Source organism: Haliotis asinina, chromosome 1 (assembly GCF_037392515.1).
Source record: "Haliotis asinina isolate JCU_RB_2024 chromosome 1, JCU_Hal_asi_v2, whole genome shotgun sequence".
Lineage (NCBI taxonomy): Eukaryota > Metazoa > Mollusca > Gastropoda > Lepetellida > Haliotidae > Haliotis > Haliotis asinina.
This window is the reverse complement of record NC_090280.1, coordinates 77,177,974-77,194,680: the sequence shown is the minus strand read 5'-3', so window position 1 is coordinate 77,194,680 and position 16,707 is coordinate 77,177,974. Positions and strand designations below refer to the sequence as shown.

General features: G+C 41.8%; 1 protein-coding gene across 1 annotated transcript; it reads right to left on the bottom strand.

The window, feature by feature from the left end:
• Positions 1 to 432: 432 nt before the first annotated feature.
• Positions 433 to 14,396, bottom strand: LOC137297554 (arylsulfatase B-like). Its single transcript, XM_067829429.1, has 13 exons — positions 14,113 to 14,396; positions 13,475 to 13,586; positions 11,411 to 11,462; positions 10,757 to 10,860; positions 10,241 to 10,412; positions 9,357 to 9,458; positions 9,181 to 9,244; positions 7,308 to 7,405; positions 6,830 to 6,966; positions 3,294 to 3,352; positions 1,647 to 1,770; positions 1,195 to 1,331; positions 433 to 651 (listed from the first exon to the last, which is right to left on the bottom strand). Exons 1-13 carry the CDS (start codon positions 14,219 to 14,221, stop codon positions 476 to 478), a joined length of 1,446 nt encoding a protein of 481 aa, XP_067685530.1. The 5' UTR covers positions 14,222 to 14,396; the 3' UTR covers positions 433 to 475.
• Between the last annotated feature and the right edge of the window lie 2,311 nt (positions 14,397 to 16,707).

Genomic DNA, 16,707 nt, shown 5'->3' with positions numbered 1-16,707 from the left:
CTAGCCATTTCGTGTGGTTTTTCCTCCACACATCTGCTTGTCGAATTCCTCGAATGGAAAACGAAGCAGATTTCCTCCGTTGTATACAACATGCATGAGGCAACAACATTATCATTTTGGCTCCACTAAAGCTAAGCAAACTAAGTACAAACTTGGTCCAAACTATTCAGAAACTTGGTTAACTAGGCAGAAACGAATTTTGTGTTCCAGAAAACTAGAAACCCAATTTGTCTTCAATCACCTATGTTTGTCGTAAGAGACGAGTAACAAGATCGAGTGTTCAGACTCGCTGACTTTGTTGACACATGTCATCGTATCCCATAATGATGCTCATGTTGTGGGTCACTAGATTGCCTGGTCCATGCTGGAGTATTTACAGACTGCCGCCATGTTGTGGAAATTAACATAAAAAGAAAAACACTGCAACCGCAATACAAAAAATGACTTTATTCCAGTGTTTTCTAACAGGAAGCTCTCAGCACCAGCCAGGAGACCAGACATTGTCGTACAGCTGAGGGTTGCTCTTGGGGTCGGGAAGCTCAGGAAAGTTAGGTGACACTGCCTGCTTTTCATACCAGGCCAGTCTTGCAGCAAGCTGCTTCACCATGTCCGGCTGGGATGTGGAGAGATCGTGACGTTCTTTGGGGTCATCTGTGAATATTAATCAAAATGACACATGCCAACGAAGTATCTTGCTACATTGACAACTTTTGACAACTTTTGGACCATCTGCTTGCCCACATGGAATCACTGACGCACTTACAAATAGAGAGAAAGGAAAAGAAATGAATAAGAGGAACAGACAGAATGGGATAGGAATGGACACACAGAGAGAATCAGAGAAACGCAGAGAATCAGGGAATGAGAATGAGACAGGAAATGTTGTTTGTTTATTCAATATTCCCACTGCGGTAAATAGTCTGGTCTGTTCCAGACAATCATGTGACTGACAACGTCATCATTGATCTAGGCAACTGAGATACTATCACAAGTGTCACCCATGCGTTAAACATCGAACCTGACCACCTGATTTCGTCCGACGGCAAGACCAGTTCTACCTGGTGACAGTGATAGAAAGACAGGGAATATGAGAGACGCAGCGACAGAGACAGAGAGAGAATGAGAGAACCTAATTGGAGAAAGCAGAGCCAGCCACAGACAGACAGATATATTCTCATCACAGCTCACTATTACCTTTCAAGTTGAACAGCTGATACTTTGTGGTCCAATACCTTATGTCATTGATGTTTATGTTAGACGTGACATGTTCCGGCTTGTACCAGTCATTGTAGAACCCAGGATAGCCATCGATCAGTTTGTAGTCACCCACCCTGCAATCATCCAACCGCAACCTTTATTAAGGGGACTTTACTCTTACATCAGTGTCCAAATCGACGCAAATAGACCTTACTTCTGGTCCAGGTCGCCCTAAAACAATATCCCAACCGGTCCCAGCATAACGAAGATGTCGTGTGATTGGACTCATGTGATCACAAAGATTCTATAATATGTGCATGCAATAAAGTCCTGATGACACTAATTCTATTCCCGTACTGTCGATTTTATAGTGTTCAATTTGCCATGTTCTTTCGTCTCATCTTACACACTTTAGATCATGACTCATCCAAATGCAGCATTCACTATACCTGATGGCCGCGTGTCCTTCTAAAGGGGAGGGGTGTGAGTCGTAGTTGTAGACGAATTCATTGCGGGGTGAGGGGGAGGATGTACTGAGACTCGGCCACAGGTTGATGCCGTCGCGGTCTGTCACTACAAATGACAAGAAACAAAGGTTTGACATATTACTTTTCGTGTTTTCCCTCTAGGGTCACCATATCGATTACTACAGTTTCTGAACTGTACGCATATTGAATGGGAGATAACTATATGATTTGCCCTTTTTTGGTAGATATTAGGGACGAGCTTGGTTCCGATTATGATCCATTCATCCATCCATAGGACATAACACGTACACACGTACGTACATCTCAATCGGCGGTGCGAGTGATGGCAAAGATTGTTGAATCATTCAAAGACGACCATGAAAAGTTATACTGATACATGTAATCTGATAACAAGGCAATTTTATTGCTTTCAGTAGAATGTTGTCTTTAAGATCTCTTGGGGCAACCGCGAGCCGTCTCGGCGTGGACTGAAGAAGTCTTTGAATTCGACCTTATGGAATCCAGGACCATTCCTCTGGTAATGACTGTGAGAGTTACTACTGATCTAAGGACTGGAGCGCCGATTGAGCTTCACGTATCCGCAGGCCCAGGTCATGCCACATTCGTAACTACTCGTCTCTTGCCGTGACCTACAAGAAGACTCGTACCCCTCTCGTACGAACCCAAGAATCGTGGCAAACCAATCAAATCGCGAGTAGTAAAACGCATTTCAAAGGATGAACAACTTTCAAAAGCGAAACATATTTGCAAAGAGAATGGCCGTATTGCTGTTTTGCCTACGAGACGTAGGATATACTTAGAACCATGTTTGGAAGTTCAGGGTTACCTTTTCTTGATAATGGTACGAGACTATTTTCTTCGCCATGCCCGTTTGCGCTTAGACAAGACCCAGTCGTAAACATGGCCACGAGAAGTGTACGAGACGCCATCCGGCTTGCCGAAATGACACGAGTAGTTACGAATGGTCTTGCCACAGATGGTCCATAGGGTTGAGGAGATTTGGAAGACCATGGACACATTATTAGGATATCATTCTGAAGATGCTGAATCGTGGAATGTGCAGTGTGTGGCCTGGTATTATCCTGCGGGAACAACTACCTCTAGCGGTCAGTGATCAGAACCACTCTGAGAATTGGTTTGTTGATACCGGTACGTAAGATGGTACTGTGGTTGAACACTGAGGCGTCCAACGGCAGGTTGAGACTCCCAAGCCTCCAGTCGTCCAATGACAATGTTTCGATTTACAGCAGTGAGACGCGGCATAACGTTATTGTTTCATGTAGCCAAAAATTGCCAATGACCGCATGAAAGAGTAGCAGGCAAAGTACCTGTTCACGATTCCTCAGAATTGCACTTGCATATTGGGCGACTTTTGCTCCATGACATAAACATTCAAGATGGCACATGCGAACGTAAATGTTAATTAAAGTTTCCGAAGATGCGTACATTCGTTCCAAGTACATAAACTATCACTGTTATGGCAAAATCATAACAATCCAACACCAATTTTGAAAAATATTTGACATTTTAGATATCACCAATGCGGTTTGTTTTGGGCACACCTTGAGGAATGTATTTCCACAACTCAATGGCCACGCCCTACTGTACCTGGGGTCCCTCCGGCAGCTGCTGTCAGCGTGGGCAGCCAGTCCACGGCGTGAATCATCCTGTAACGATACCACGACGTTGTTCAGTTATGTTCTTCAACACTTTCAACATCACCATGGAAAACAGCAAGGGACAATACAGTATACAATAACTGCCACGAAGTTCAGTACATTCTGGTGGTGACCTTTGTGTTCCTAGACACCACTGAACATCTTCTTTCAAATAGACTCTTCAGGGTTTCTTTGTCATTGACTTCCACAAAGCAAGCGAATTTAGCAAAGTCCCATGCGGGACATATTTTTGCTCCTCTGAGTTTCAGATATTTCGAACGCGTTAAAAACAGTTCCAAGTTTCTGCAAACCAAGGATCATATCGTAAACAAGCAATTAAATATTCTTGCAACCTTTCTGGCTAATTTCTACTGCAAAAAGTAATATCACTGGAGGAGTAGTATTTATTACTGGCAAGTGGAAGATGTTTCAGTGTAATATTTTTATGGCAGTATTATACTAGTGCAATAACGCTAGACATATGACGTCACAATGCTAATGCTGCTAGACCTTCTTGACTCGCGGAAAGCTGAGAGTCCTCGCATACTGGCAATTTTGCCGCAGTGGCTGTCAGTTTATGTTGGAGAGTAATAATCAGAATACTAAAGCTGCTTCCACGAAATACCATTTATATTTACCTCGTGAAAGATTTAGTATCAAACACGCTTTCGCTCGTTTGATACCAAATCATTAACTCGTATAATAAAAATAGCATTGCACGGAAAGTCGTTTAGTATCTTCTGTTACCAACGCAGTTGCATTTATTGACTCGTTAGTTGATCCGGGGGAATGTTGAATTTCGAGGGTGTTAAAACACACAGTCTCTCTCTCTCTCTCTCTCTCTCTCTCTCTCTCTCTCTCTCTCTCTCCCTCTCTCTCTCTCTCCCTCTCTCTCTCACACACACACACGCACACACACACATGACAATTCCAAAAGCTGACAAAAACACCAGGGCCTTCTTACACAAAGCACTAAGGTGATCGTAAGTCACTAAGGTAACCTTAGCGCAATGTTAAAGAATGGGAGTTAAGGTTTACCTTAGTAAAGGTTGTTTCGTGATAATTAAAACATGGCGAGTAACACCTAATTTCTCTTGTCAGTTAAGTAACGCAAAACCTAATTTGAACACCTATTGTAAAATATAAGAATATTGCCTTTAAAACAGCGGACGTATTTGAGGTAATAATGAAACGTTACTTACACCACGTTGAATACGGTATGAAGCTAATGTATGAAATAGCTTTTACAGCCAGTTAACTACGGTTGGGGATATATGTGGTTGCATTTAAACCGGATTATAGTATGTTATAAATTTGATTGCTTCTGTCATTAAACTGGCACTTCCATTTAGTTCATATGATTCATAATTAGATACATAATTTGTATGCAGTAGTTACACACAATATTATCGAATGGAATATACTAGAAACTATAATACAACCGGGAAACGGGAAACAATACGTTCCTAATGGAATAATTCGATGACAAGGATAATTGGTGTCAATGGTTGGAAGTATCCAAAACGCAACATTGTGCTTCACTTCTCCAGCCGTTGGTGAACATTTGAGACGTTAGATTGTCATTACAGTTATAATAGGTGCAATAGGCATAGCTTTCGCTAGAATAGTAAAGTATATTATACTTCAAAATTACTAAAGACCCGTGAAGGTCCTGGGGTAGAACAGGCCTTCAGCAAGCCATGCTTGCCATAAAAGGCGACTATGCTTGTCGTAAGAGGCGACTAACGGGATCGGGTGGTCAGGCTCGCTGACTTGGTTGGCACATGTCATCGGTTCCCAATTGCGCAGGTCGATGCTCATGTTGTTGATCACTGGATTGCCTGGTCCATACTCGATTATTTGCAGGCCGCTGCCATATAGCTGGAATATTGTTGAGTGCGGCGTAAAACTAAACTCACTCACTCACTCAAAATTACTAAATCGCTGAACGGAAACGTGAGAGGTAACTACGCTACTGACCAGTCTACATCCTAATCTGACTGATAGTAAACGTTAACGTGGTCGGGATAATTACTACCCCACAATCTCACTTAAACTGTAGCTACTGAATTCAAGCGAGTGTAACAACTCTGCAAACATTATAAAAGATACCCATAGTTAGGTAGGCGTGCGTTATATACTGAATCTTTTACATCTAGATACTAGTTTTACATGCCTCTCTGTGATGTTCTAGTTAGTTTTACCGCCCTTCGTTGACAGGTTTTTACAAAGTGCGATCAATTAATATGTATTTTTGTAATTAATCGTTCTCGTCACGATATGGCTGAAACATTGCCGATGTGACGATAAATTTTAACTCACTCACTATATACCGAGTCAACATCGATAGGCACATAATAAACTAACTAAGTAAATGAATGCATTGGTTGCTTGCTAAACGAATACATATTTAAAAAAAAAAAATGAAAATTAGGTAATGGACACGAGAATGTAAATTAAACTAGTGGGCAAAAGAAAGTGAACACCCTTACAAATGATCGACAAAATCAAAACAAGGCATATAACGTTTTTAAGTTATAGTACATTTAATGAAGCCAGCATTTGGGACAATGCACCAACAGTGTCTATGAGAAACTCATCAGAGATGAAGAACTTCAGGGATAGAATAGTCTTCAGCAACCCATGCTTGCTGTAAATGCGACTCAGCTTGTCGTAAGAGGCGATTAACGGGATCGGATGGTCAGACTCTCTGACTTGTCATCGGTTCCCAATTGTACAGATCGATGTTCATGTTGTCGATCACTGGATTGTCTGGTCCAAAGTCGATTATATACAGACAGTCGTCATATAGCTGGAATATTGCTGAGTGCGGCGTAAAACTGAACTCACTCACACACTCACTGATAAAGAGCAGGTGTCATGGAATGGACAGACGGTTAGAAATAGCACAGTTCACAGATACAATCATGGAATGTCTCAAGTCATTTCAAGTGTATGGGCATGCAAACACATCCTTAGTAACGAGTGTGACTACTTCTAGCAGCAATACACACCCAGACTCGTCGTCTCATCCATGTCGACGTATGACGTCATTCGGAATCGTATTCCACTCGTTCCCGAGAGCGTCTGCAAGTTCTTGTACGTCGTGAGTCGTCGCCTCACCTGGCGATTCAGGTGATCCCACAAGTGCACTATGGGGTTTAAGTCCGGTGAGCGTGCTGGCCATGAAAGAACTTGGATATTCTGGGCGACCTAGCCGCGTAAACTTGCGCGCATGATTAGTCAGTGTGTGGGCGAACCGTTTCGGTCTAAAAGGATTTTACTAACTTTAACAACTTTTCCAAACATTTAAATAAAAAGTGTTCACTTTCTTTCGCCCATGAGTTAATTTGTGATGACTGATCTGTTGTAATGAACCAGTCATCAATTTTTTAGACTTGAACCAATTCCCAACACTAGTATCCTCTATGTTTTATTATTGCTGCTGTTGTTTTTAGTATTGCCTGGCAGACAGGAATTCCTCACCCGTCATAGACAGTTCCTGGTTTCTGTAGACCAGATCCATACATGAACGCTGCTGCTCTCGTCCCCCCTTCATACACAGTCACCTTGCCACCTCGCAACGGGTAATTGTTGCCATTTTCGGTGACCCAGCCACCGTTCTGAAAGACGTGTTACGAGATGTGTTTTAGGTACAATGTATAATGGCACCAAACCTATCGGAGGTTTCTTGGATCAGCATTGACCAAATGTAATATTCAACTAAGACACTAACATCGAATGGCACGGATTTTCATTCGACTGGTGATAACAATATAAACAAAGCCAGATGTCGTTGCACAAACTGCAATGGTAACAATATAAACAAAGCCAGATGTCGTTGCACAAACTGCAATGGTAACAATATAAACAAAGCCAGATGTCGTTGCACAAACTGTGTTGAGTGTCAAGTCTCCGAATGTGTTAATGTTTATTTGAGGAAATGGTGAGCAGTAATACTTACAACGGCAGTAAACAGAATCAAGGTGTCGTTCATTAATCCGTTGCTTGTCAAGGCGTTTGTTATGTTACCAATTGCGTCGTCAAGTGCTGAGACCATTCCTAGATGCATGGAGAAAAATGAATGTATCGAGAGCATATACCTGTACAACGGGCGTTACCAAAGTATCCCTGATATCCAGTGTAGGAAAAGGTTCATTTTTATTTTGAAGGAATCATTAGCAAAGCAATATCCAAAATATCAGATATGTGGGTATTGTGGTTTACTTATATGTGTTTACTTAACACATTTGGGTACAGTATGTCTTTTAAAAATTGCAGAAGGTGAAAAACGATATGTCATTTTTTACCTCTTGGATAATGGTATCAAATACAATATGTTCGCTATAGTCTTGGGTGACTTCCTGTCATGATCAACATTCAAAGACTCGGACTGATTGATTTATATTTAGACGGGGCTGCTTCCACAAAGATATCCAGATATTCAAGCTGGCACTGTTTACATTATATTGACTGCTAACACGTACGTGACCACCCAGTATTTAGGCTGAACCCTTGGCATGATGCATGAACAAGTGAAAACGTCATGAAAACAAGATATGATTACGTCATCTAAAAGGGGTTGGGTACTGCCTCCAAAACAAGCTCTTTTAGCAAACATACTTTATTTGGGGAGTCACATTAACAAGCAATTGTAGCTTCAAACTGCACCAATTCCATTTTATGCACTATAAACTGTTGGTTCTAGAGGACTTCTGCCTGTCTCAAACATGCAAAAGATCTATTTTGACAGGTTGGCAGATAGTATATGGTAAAATAAGAACATACAAACGACGGCATTTGTATATTTTTCTAGGTGAGACCGACTACATTTGGGACGCCTTCGTAAATTAAAACCTTTTTGGCACTTACTGATTTTGATAATGCAAGTTGAAAGAATTATTAGTAGCTAGATCTTTTTCACCATGAGCCTCGTCAGTCACAACTCGTGAAGAAACACATTTATGGCCATTCTTTGTTCTCAAGTAAAAGATCGCCCAAAGCCTGGAGGACCAATGATCATGATGACCGAGTCCTTATTCTGTATCAACTGTGCCGGCATTAGAGGATTAGAGTCCAAAAAACCCTGCCAGCTGCTGGGATACGGGAACATCGTCCGACCAGACGTCGCTTCTCCACAGATAAGCATAGGCAGGCATACTACAGGCTTCGAGAAACTTGAAGAAGTGGCGCTGGGATTTTCATACTCTACCAACTGCTTTTATTGCGTGTTGGGACATCGTAGCGAGAGATATTCCTGGGGAATGATCCATGTCATGGGCTGAACCCGTTGGTGGTGGCTCGGTGATGGTGTGTGATTGTGTTCCTTATGACTGCAAGGTAAGAACTCCGTGGTCACCAGGAAGTCCTGGCCTTTGAAAAGCATCCCCTTTCTAGTCATCCGATATCCATGGACGTCAATGCTAGACATAACCGGTCTCGTGCATTGGATCGTCCATTGCAGAACATCGCCAGCGAAACATTGCCAGGATCCGCGTGGAGCCCCGATATTTACCTCCGTGGAACAGTTTCGGGAAACTATCTTTGACGCTTGGAGATCCTGTTCAGAATTTCCAGAAACTACCTCAGACACTTCATGAAACATGACAGAGAGTTCCGACACAAGACTGATTGTCTGTCTGAGGAGGAGACTGTCTGATTCTTTGGTTGCCTTCGGTGGCTACAAGAGGTGCTCACATGGTCACCAGGGGTGGTTCAGACGATCACGGAATATATTTTCAAAACAGAATCAAAATATAGTGTTTTTGTAAGCATAATCCAACAGTGATGTTTGCTAATTGATGGACATCATCTTAAACTGAGTAATTTCTACATACCACAATATTTGCGACGACCTTCTATCTTCACGTTCGGATACATTGCTTCATACTTTTGGGGAACCTTAAAGAAAGTTTGTACGTATACATTTTACAAACATAATGTCTTGTGAAAAGAGTGAATATCGGTTACAAGAAAAGAGTGAATATCGGTTATTACTAAGAGGAAGTCGTACCTGCATAGGGGAGTGAACGGCTTGAAACGGCAGGTACAGAAACAGCGGCCGAGTCTTGTCGTGATGCTCGATGATGTTGATGGCTTCATTAGCAAACCGATACTGAAACAGAAATGCTTGAACAGTTTTGGTGAAGTTGATGTATAAAAGGTTAAAAGGTATGCAGGCAAAAAAATGTAAAACAGTCTCATGCTTTTTAGTAATTCCTTGTTCTTGTATCTGTTGTCCGGTTAAATAATCCCCCTGGCTGCTTGTTCTGAACCGATCTTTCAGACTCATCCTTGATATTTGTCACTGAAATTAACGGATACAAACACAGTTTCCTAAGAACATGTATCAGTTGTGTTTATAACTGGTTGAAGGCTGGTTGAAGGTCCCAGTCAGGATGTTAGATCAGTATTATATTGTATGAGTGAGTGAGTGAGTGAGTTTGCTTTTAAGCCACTTTTATCCATTTTCTAGCAATATCACAGAGGGGAACACCAGAAATGGGCTTTACACACTGTACCCATGAGGGGAATCGAACACGGGTATTCGGCGTGATGAGCGAACACTTTCACCACTATGTTTAGTGAGGTTTACTGAACGAACACGGTTCATATCCAGGATGTTCCCTGGACATGCTAAATTTCTTCAGCTCCAGAATACCTAAAACTTACTAAGACAATACAGTATCATATTCCTCTTTGACCCCCAACTCCCCTCGCCCCCATAATCCTCTATTCAAATATTATTTATGATCCTGTGCTTACTTTCATTCCTACTCACAGTCAAAAATCCTGGTTATAGGCGACTAACAGGATCGGGTGTCAGGTTCTGCATCGAATTTATAGTCCGGTGAAATCTCAAAAGTTGGAAAAAGAAATAAGCGACAGATCCGTTACCGTTGAGTAAGTTCCGTTGTCGGTCTTCACGGGACTGGTGTTGTTCCGGTAGTCCAGATAGCTAGCAGCGACGTGGGTGTAGTAGTCTGCCTTGTCGTTGTAGAAGCCGAAGAAGCTGTCAAAGCCTCGGTACGTTGGGGTGCAGTTCCAACTGCAGAACCCCAGGTGCCATCTGGATCAGATTATGTAATCACTTACAACTGAACGCTTATCCTACTACTGCTACTACTGCTACTACTGCTACTGCTGCTACTACTTCTACCTACTACAACCACTGCCACTACTACTACTACTACTACTACTACTACTACTTTATCAGAACCTATAGGATGGCCCTGTGGGTAATGTGGACTCTCCTCACACCGGGATTGATTCTTCTCCACAAGCATCCAATGTTTTGTATCTTATTCATTATTTCTTGTGTCCCACGCGGTCATTTCGCTGCGATGTATGAACACACATATGCCCTCACACTAACTATTGCCGCATTGCTGAAATAAATACAAGTAAACATACTTTCCTATCATGTGTGTAGCATAACCAAGCTCCTTCAGTTTCTGTGGCAGGATGGTGATGTTCAGGGGTAGACACACGGGATTGTGAATCGCTATATCTTCATGCTGGAAAATAAGTCCCGAAATATGCATTTTTCAGTTTCCATTTTTATTCAACGAACATTATTCATCCGCTGTCAGAACGGTGATAGCAGTTTGATGTCATAGTTTCAGGAGATCATTCAATTTACGCTTTCCATTTACTGAGACAGTTCTTGAGGACTTCCAAATGACAACTACAGTGGCTGAGTACGCCGCTCTAAGTAATATTCAAGCAATATCGTGGCAAGAAATGACCTCTACACATTGCACCCATGTGCGGAATAGACCCTTTGTTTTCGACATGTCGAGCGATGACTTTGACCACTAGGCTACCCCACCGCCCCCAATGATAGATAGAGATCGTATTTAGACCGAGGAGTCCTTTAGGGAATATGTCCTCGCATGAGTTGCTGCTGTCAAAGACAATGTGGTTACGCAGAGGTACTGGTGTGTCGCCGTATCCCCATCTCTTTGTTCATGCTATCAACCACTTGTCTGTCATGTACATGTAATGCTAATTGCTTTAAAATGAGTTCTTGTAACTGCCTATAACTCTGATATTTTCACAACTCACCTGTAATCCTGTCTTGAATGGATAGCAACCAGACATGAAGGCACTTCTCGTCCTGTTGGAAATAACCCATCATTAGACTAGAGGCTCACGGAATAGATCTCAGGAAATACTATCTTCATCTTACGAACTACAGCCCGACTGCACATACAAGTGATTCAGTATACCTCTTTCCGCTACTTACAGACTTCCTACTGGTTGAACATAGGTACATGATCCAGTATTAGAAATTCTGCTATTAAGGGACTCCCTACTGGTTGGACATAGTTATGATCCAACATTAAGCTGTGTTCTACTTACGGACTTCCTACTGGTTGGACATAGTTATGATCCAGCATTAGGCTGTGTTCTACTTACGGACTTCCTACTGGTTGGACACAGTTATGATCCAGCATTAAGCTGTGTTCTACCTACGGACTTCCTACTGGTTGGACATAGTTATGATCCAGTATTAGAAATTCTGCTATTAAGGGACTCCCTACTGGTTGGACATAGTTATGATCCAGCATTAAGCTGTGTTCTACCTACGGACTTCCTACTGGTTGGACATAGTTATGATCCAGCATTAAGCTGTGTTCTACTTACGGACTTCCTACTGGTTGGCCATAGTTATGATCCAGCATTAAGCTGTGTTCTACTTACGGACTTCCTACTGGTTGGACATAGTTATGATCCAGCATTAAGCTGTGTTCTGCTTACGGACTTCCTACTGGTTGGACATAGGATTGATCCAGCATTAAGCTGTGTTCTACTTACGGACTTCCTACTGGTTGGCCACAGTTATGATCCAGCATTAAGCTGTGTTCTACTTACGGACTTCCTACTGGTTGGCCATAGTTATGATCCAGCATTAAGCTGTGTTCTACTTACGGACTTCCTACTGGTTGGACACAGTTATGATCCAGCATTAAGCTGTGTTCTACTTACGGACTTCCTACTGGTTGGCCATAGTTATGATCCAGCATTAAGCTGTGTTCTACTTACGGACTTCCTACTGGTTGGACATAGGATTGATCCAGCATTAAGCTGTGTTCTGCTTACGGACTTCCTACTGGTTGGACATAGGATTGATCCAGCATTAAGCTGTGTTCTACTTACGGACTTCCTACTGGTTGGCCACAGTTATGATCCAGCATTAAGCTGTGTTCTACTTACGGACTTCCTACTGGTTGGCCATAGTTATGATCCAGCATTAAGCTGTGTTCTACTTACGGACTTCCTACTGGTTGGACACAGTTATGATCCAGCATTAAGCTGTGTTCTACTTACAGACTTCCTACTGGTTGAACATAGGATTGATCCAGCTTTAAGCTGTGTTCTACTTACGGACTTCCTTCTGGTTGGCCATAGTTATGATCCAGCATTAAGCTGTGTTCTACTTACGGACTTCCTACTGGTTGGACATAGGATTGATCCAGCATTAAGCTGTGTTCTACTTACGGACTTCCTACTGGTTGGCCACAGTTATGATCCAGCATTAAGCTGTGTTCTACTTACGGACTTCCTACTGGTTGGCCATAGTTATGATCCAGCATTAAGCTGTGTTCTACTTACGGACTTCCTACTGGTTGGACACAGTTATGATCCAGCATTAAGCTGTGTTCTACTTACGGACTTCCTACTGGTTGGCCATAGTTATGATCCAGCATTAAGCTGTGTTCTACTTACGGACTTCCTACTGGTTGGACATAGGATTGATCCAGCATTAAGCTGTGTTCTGCTTACGGACTTCCTACTGGTTGGACATAGGATTGATCCAACATTAAGCTGTGTTCTACTTACGGACTTCCTACTGGTTGGCCACAGTTATGATCCAGCATTAAGCTGTGTTCTACTTACGGACTTCCTACTGGTTGGCCATAGTTATGATCCAGCATTAAGCTGTGTTCTACTTACGGACTTCCTACTGGTTGGACACAGTTATGATCCAGCATTAAGCTGTGTTCTACTTACAGACTTCCTACTGGTTGAACATAGGATATATCCAGCATTAAGCTGTGTTCTACTTACGGACTTCCTTCTGGTTGGCCATAGTTATGATCCAGCATTAAGCTGTGTTCTACTTACGGACTTCCTACTGGTTGGACATAGGATTGATCCAGTATCACGCCTTTTCCTGCCAGGTTATCAATGTTGGGGGTGATCATATCGGGGTTATGAAAACCCACGTCGTTCCATCCTGAAAATGCACGTATATTTTCAAATCGTCATGGCTATATTTATTGTGCAAATACAAAGAGGAATTGAGGATTGGGTTGTTCACCATTCCAACATTTTCGTTAGTTTCATTGTTGACCTTAAACCCAAATCCCCGAAACTGCCAATGTGCAAAATGCAAACATGAAACGTCGATTATATAATGAATTCTATAATTTAATAAGACATTCCAACACCTTGTCAGAGGATGTCCACCGTTTACACAATCACATTTCTGTAGCGAAATAATGGTGTGACTGGGTCCAACCATAGTACGACCCAGTAATATTAATTATAATATTTATATTTATTATAATTAATATTAAGGCGTCATGACAAATGACAATCATAAAATTCTCTGAATAGTCCTTTATACCGGATCGTTGGAGCAGGCGCTATACAAATGTTAAGTTTATATAACGAAATGTGGGACAGTGCAACACTTGTAATTAATCACAGCCACGACCTACCAGTTTGAAGAGACATATAGTTTCGAAATCTTCTCATACCTAGATCATCCGCCACGATGAAGACAATATGTCGTGGACTTCCTGCTGCACCAACTCCATCGCAAAGGTTGACGACGACCCAAACTGTGCATAACAACTGGACAAACATCACTGTTCCCGTAGACAAGTATCACAGGTTGATGTCCTATTTCCTCGACATAGTATTCCCGTTTTTTGGTTGAGAAAAACCGTCTGTGTTATAGTACCAACGCACCGGCTGACTCAACGTTCCTTATCTCCCTGACACAGATCGTGGGTGAAGACTGCACTCCACAACACTGCTTCTAACATAAACCCGATACCGATCAAACATGTTAGACCTGCGGAGGTCCGGATTAGAGTTGGCAACCCGTAACAGACTTAGGGTATCGGGTGGTCAGGTTCGCTGGCTTACTGGACACGTGTCTTCCTATCTCAGTTGCGTAGATCGATGCTCATGCTGCTGATGTCTGGACAGTCTGGTCCAGACTAGATTTCTACACCGACCATTGTAGATTTATTTATTGCTGATTGCCTTTTAAACAACATACATATAAAGTAAACAACGCAGTAAGTGAGTATGGTTTTACGCCACTTTTAGCATTATTCCCGCAATATCACGACGTGTGATACCAGAAATGAGCTTCACACGTTGTACCTATGTGGGGAATCGAACCCGGATCTTCGGCCCGACGAGCAAACCCCGATTAGAACTCTTGAGAACATAAAGGCGGTTATGAACTTCAAGAATAGTTGTGATACCCTTCACTTCATACATTCAGCTGAATAGTTGATGATACTTACATGTAGGTTCAGTAGAAGAAAATCACCAGTAAAAGATATCCAAATCTAAATCAGGTCAACACAACTTTCAAAGATTCTGCAGTTTTACTGCCGTAACTTTACCAAGAAATTCGTTTAAACTGAATAAAATTTAAATCATTTCAACAAATCTAATTCAGATTGTTCATGTCTTAAAATTATGTGGGTTGGCATCAAAGTTAAAAATGTAACCCATGACATATATAGAATATTCCTTGAGCGAATGTTGTCTCTTGTGAAGAGTGATTGATTGATCTAGTGGTGTTTTGCAGGGTTTGGTTGGACATACCCAGGTAATGAGTCTTCCCACATTTGAGATACGATCAAGCTGAGGTGATTTGGATTGGGTTTCAGCGTTACGTTTAAAATCATTGCACATGTGGTGGATGTGCCTGAGCGTGTGTGGCTGCTTGTATCAGTCCGTACTAATTCCAGTTTTACCGTATCAGGGCGCTGATGTATCAGACCTAAGTTAAATATCTATGTCCACTTTGGTACAGCAAACTAACTCCGACCCGACAAGTCCTTGTTTTTTTCTCCGTTAAGCCTAGCACAAGGCAGGATCACAATAAGTGCCATTTTTTAATGATAATTTTACCATCTTTTGATGGAGAAGCATGTACAATGTGAATCACCTCCCACCCCTAAACTTTAAATACAAGGTAAGTGATCCCTGTAGTGTGCTGGTAACTGGTTAATTTTGCGTGTGTCTAAATTGGTATGAATATGAATGTATAGAGTGGTTTCATATAGGTAGTATGAGTGTATTGAGTACAAATGATATGTGTACTAAGTTTGCATGCTAAGTGTGTAAGTTTTTGAGTATTAGTATCAAAGAGAAAGAAAGAAAGAGAGAGAGAGTGATTGATTGATTCATTTATGAAAGAGAGATTTATGAGGTGATTCAGTTACCTAGGCTAAGGTCAGTCAGATAACTCTAGATGGGTGATTGGGAATCACATGGGTATTGAGAAGCACATGGTTGAGAAAGTTGGGCAATGAGAGTGTCTCACACTAGAGATGTGGGATGGATGTGGAGGTCAAACAAAATGGTATGTACTCCAGTTTTCTTGTTATATATATATATACATTTGGGTAGCATTATGCTGATTTGGTAATTTTGAGTATCTATATTTTGCTTTTGGAGGTAACTTTGTCAATGAATGGATGTCAGCCATTTTCTGTACTTCCATGTGGACTGAAACTTACGATTCTTCGGGTTTTTTTTGTTATTTCAGTCATCTTCAGACTTCAAATTTTAACAGCATCTATGAAGAATAAATTTGAGGGATTGACATTTGTTTCAATTGGATTTTTGTGAAATAAACCGAGAATTCTATAACCCCTCTACACGTCATGTACAAAATCAATTGACCCTTCCCATATTTTCAGCATAATTTGTAATTATCTACATTATTTACATACGTGAGTACCCCCACCACCCCGAACTTCCATACACATACGCACGAAAGAACGCACGCACACATACACACGCACTCACACACACGCACTCACACACACGCATTCACACACGCGCACACACACAAACACACACACACGTAGAATCCCCTGACCACCAGTTATGAACAATCCCTTAAAATAATGCATGTGTCAGAGATTCCCCACTGTGAGACACATAATCACTGTGAGCAGAGACACAGGCACATAATGTCACAATGGTTAGAGATTCCAGACAATTCCAAGGAGGTGACTGCGTGATGACTTGCACGTAATTTGGGATACGATGACATCTGTCCACGATCCGATCACCTTAGCCACTTCTTACGACAAGCA

What these genes read in the sequence shown, in the direction of transcription:
- LOC137297554 (XM_067829429.1), bottom strand. Translation starts at nt 14,221, where the DNA reads ATGTTTGTCCAGTTGTTATGCACAGTTTGGGTCGTCGTCAACCTTTGC. An exon ending in CATCGTGGCGGATGATCTAG is followed by an intron (nt 13,587 to 14,112) that starts GTATGAGAAGAT and finishes GTGCATTTTCAG; the next exon opens with GATGGAACGACGTGGGTTTT. An exon ending in TGATTCTGTTTACTGCCGTT is followed by an intron (nt 6,967 to 7,307) that starts GTAAGTATTACT and finishes CACGTCTTTCAG; the next exon opens with AACGGTGGCTGGGTCACCGA.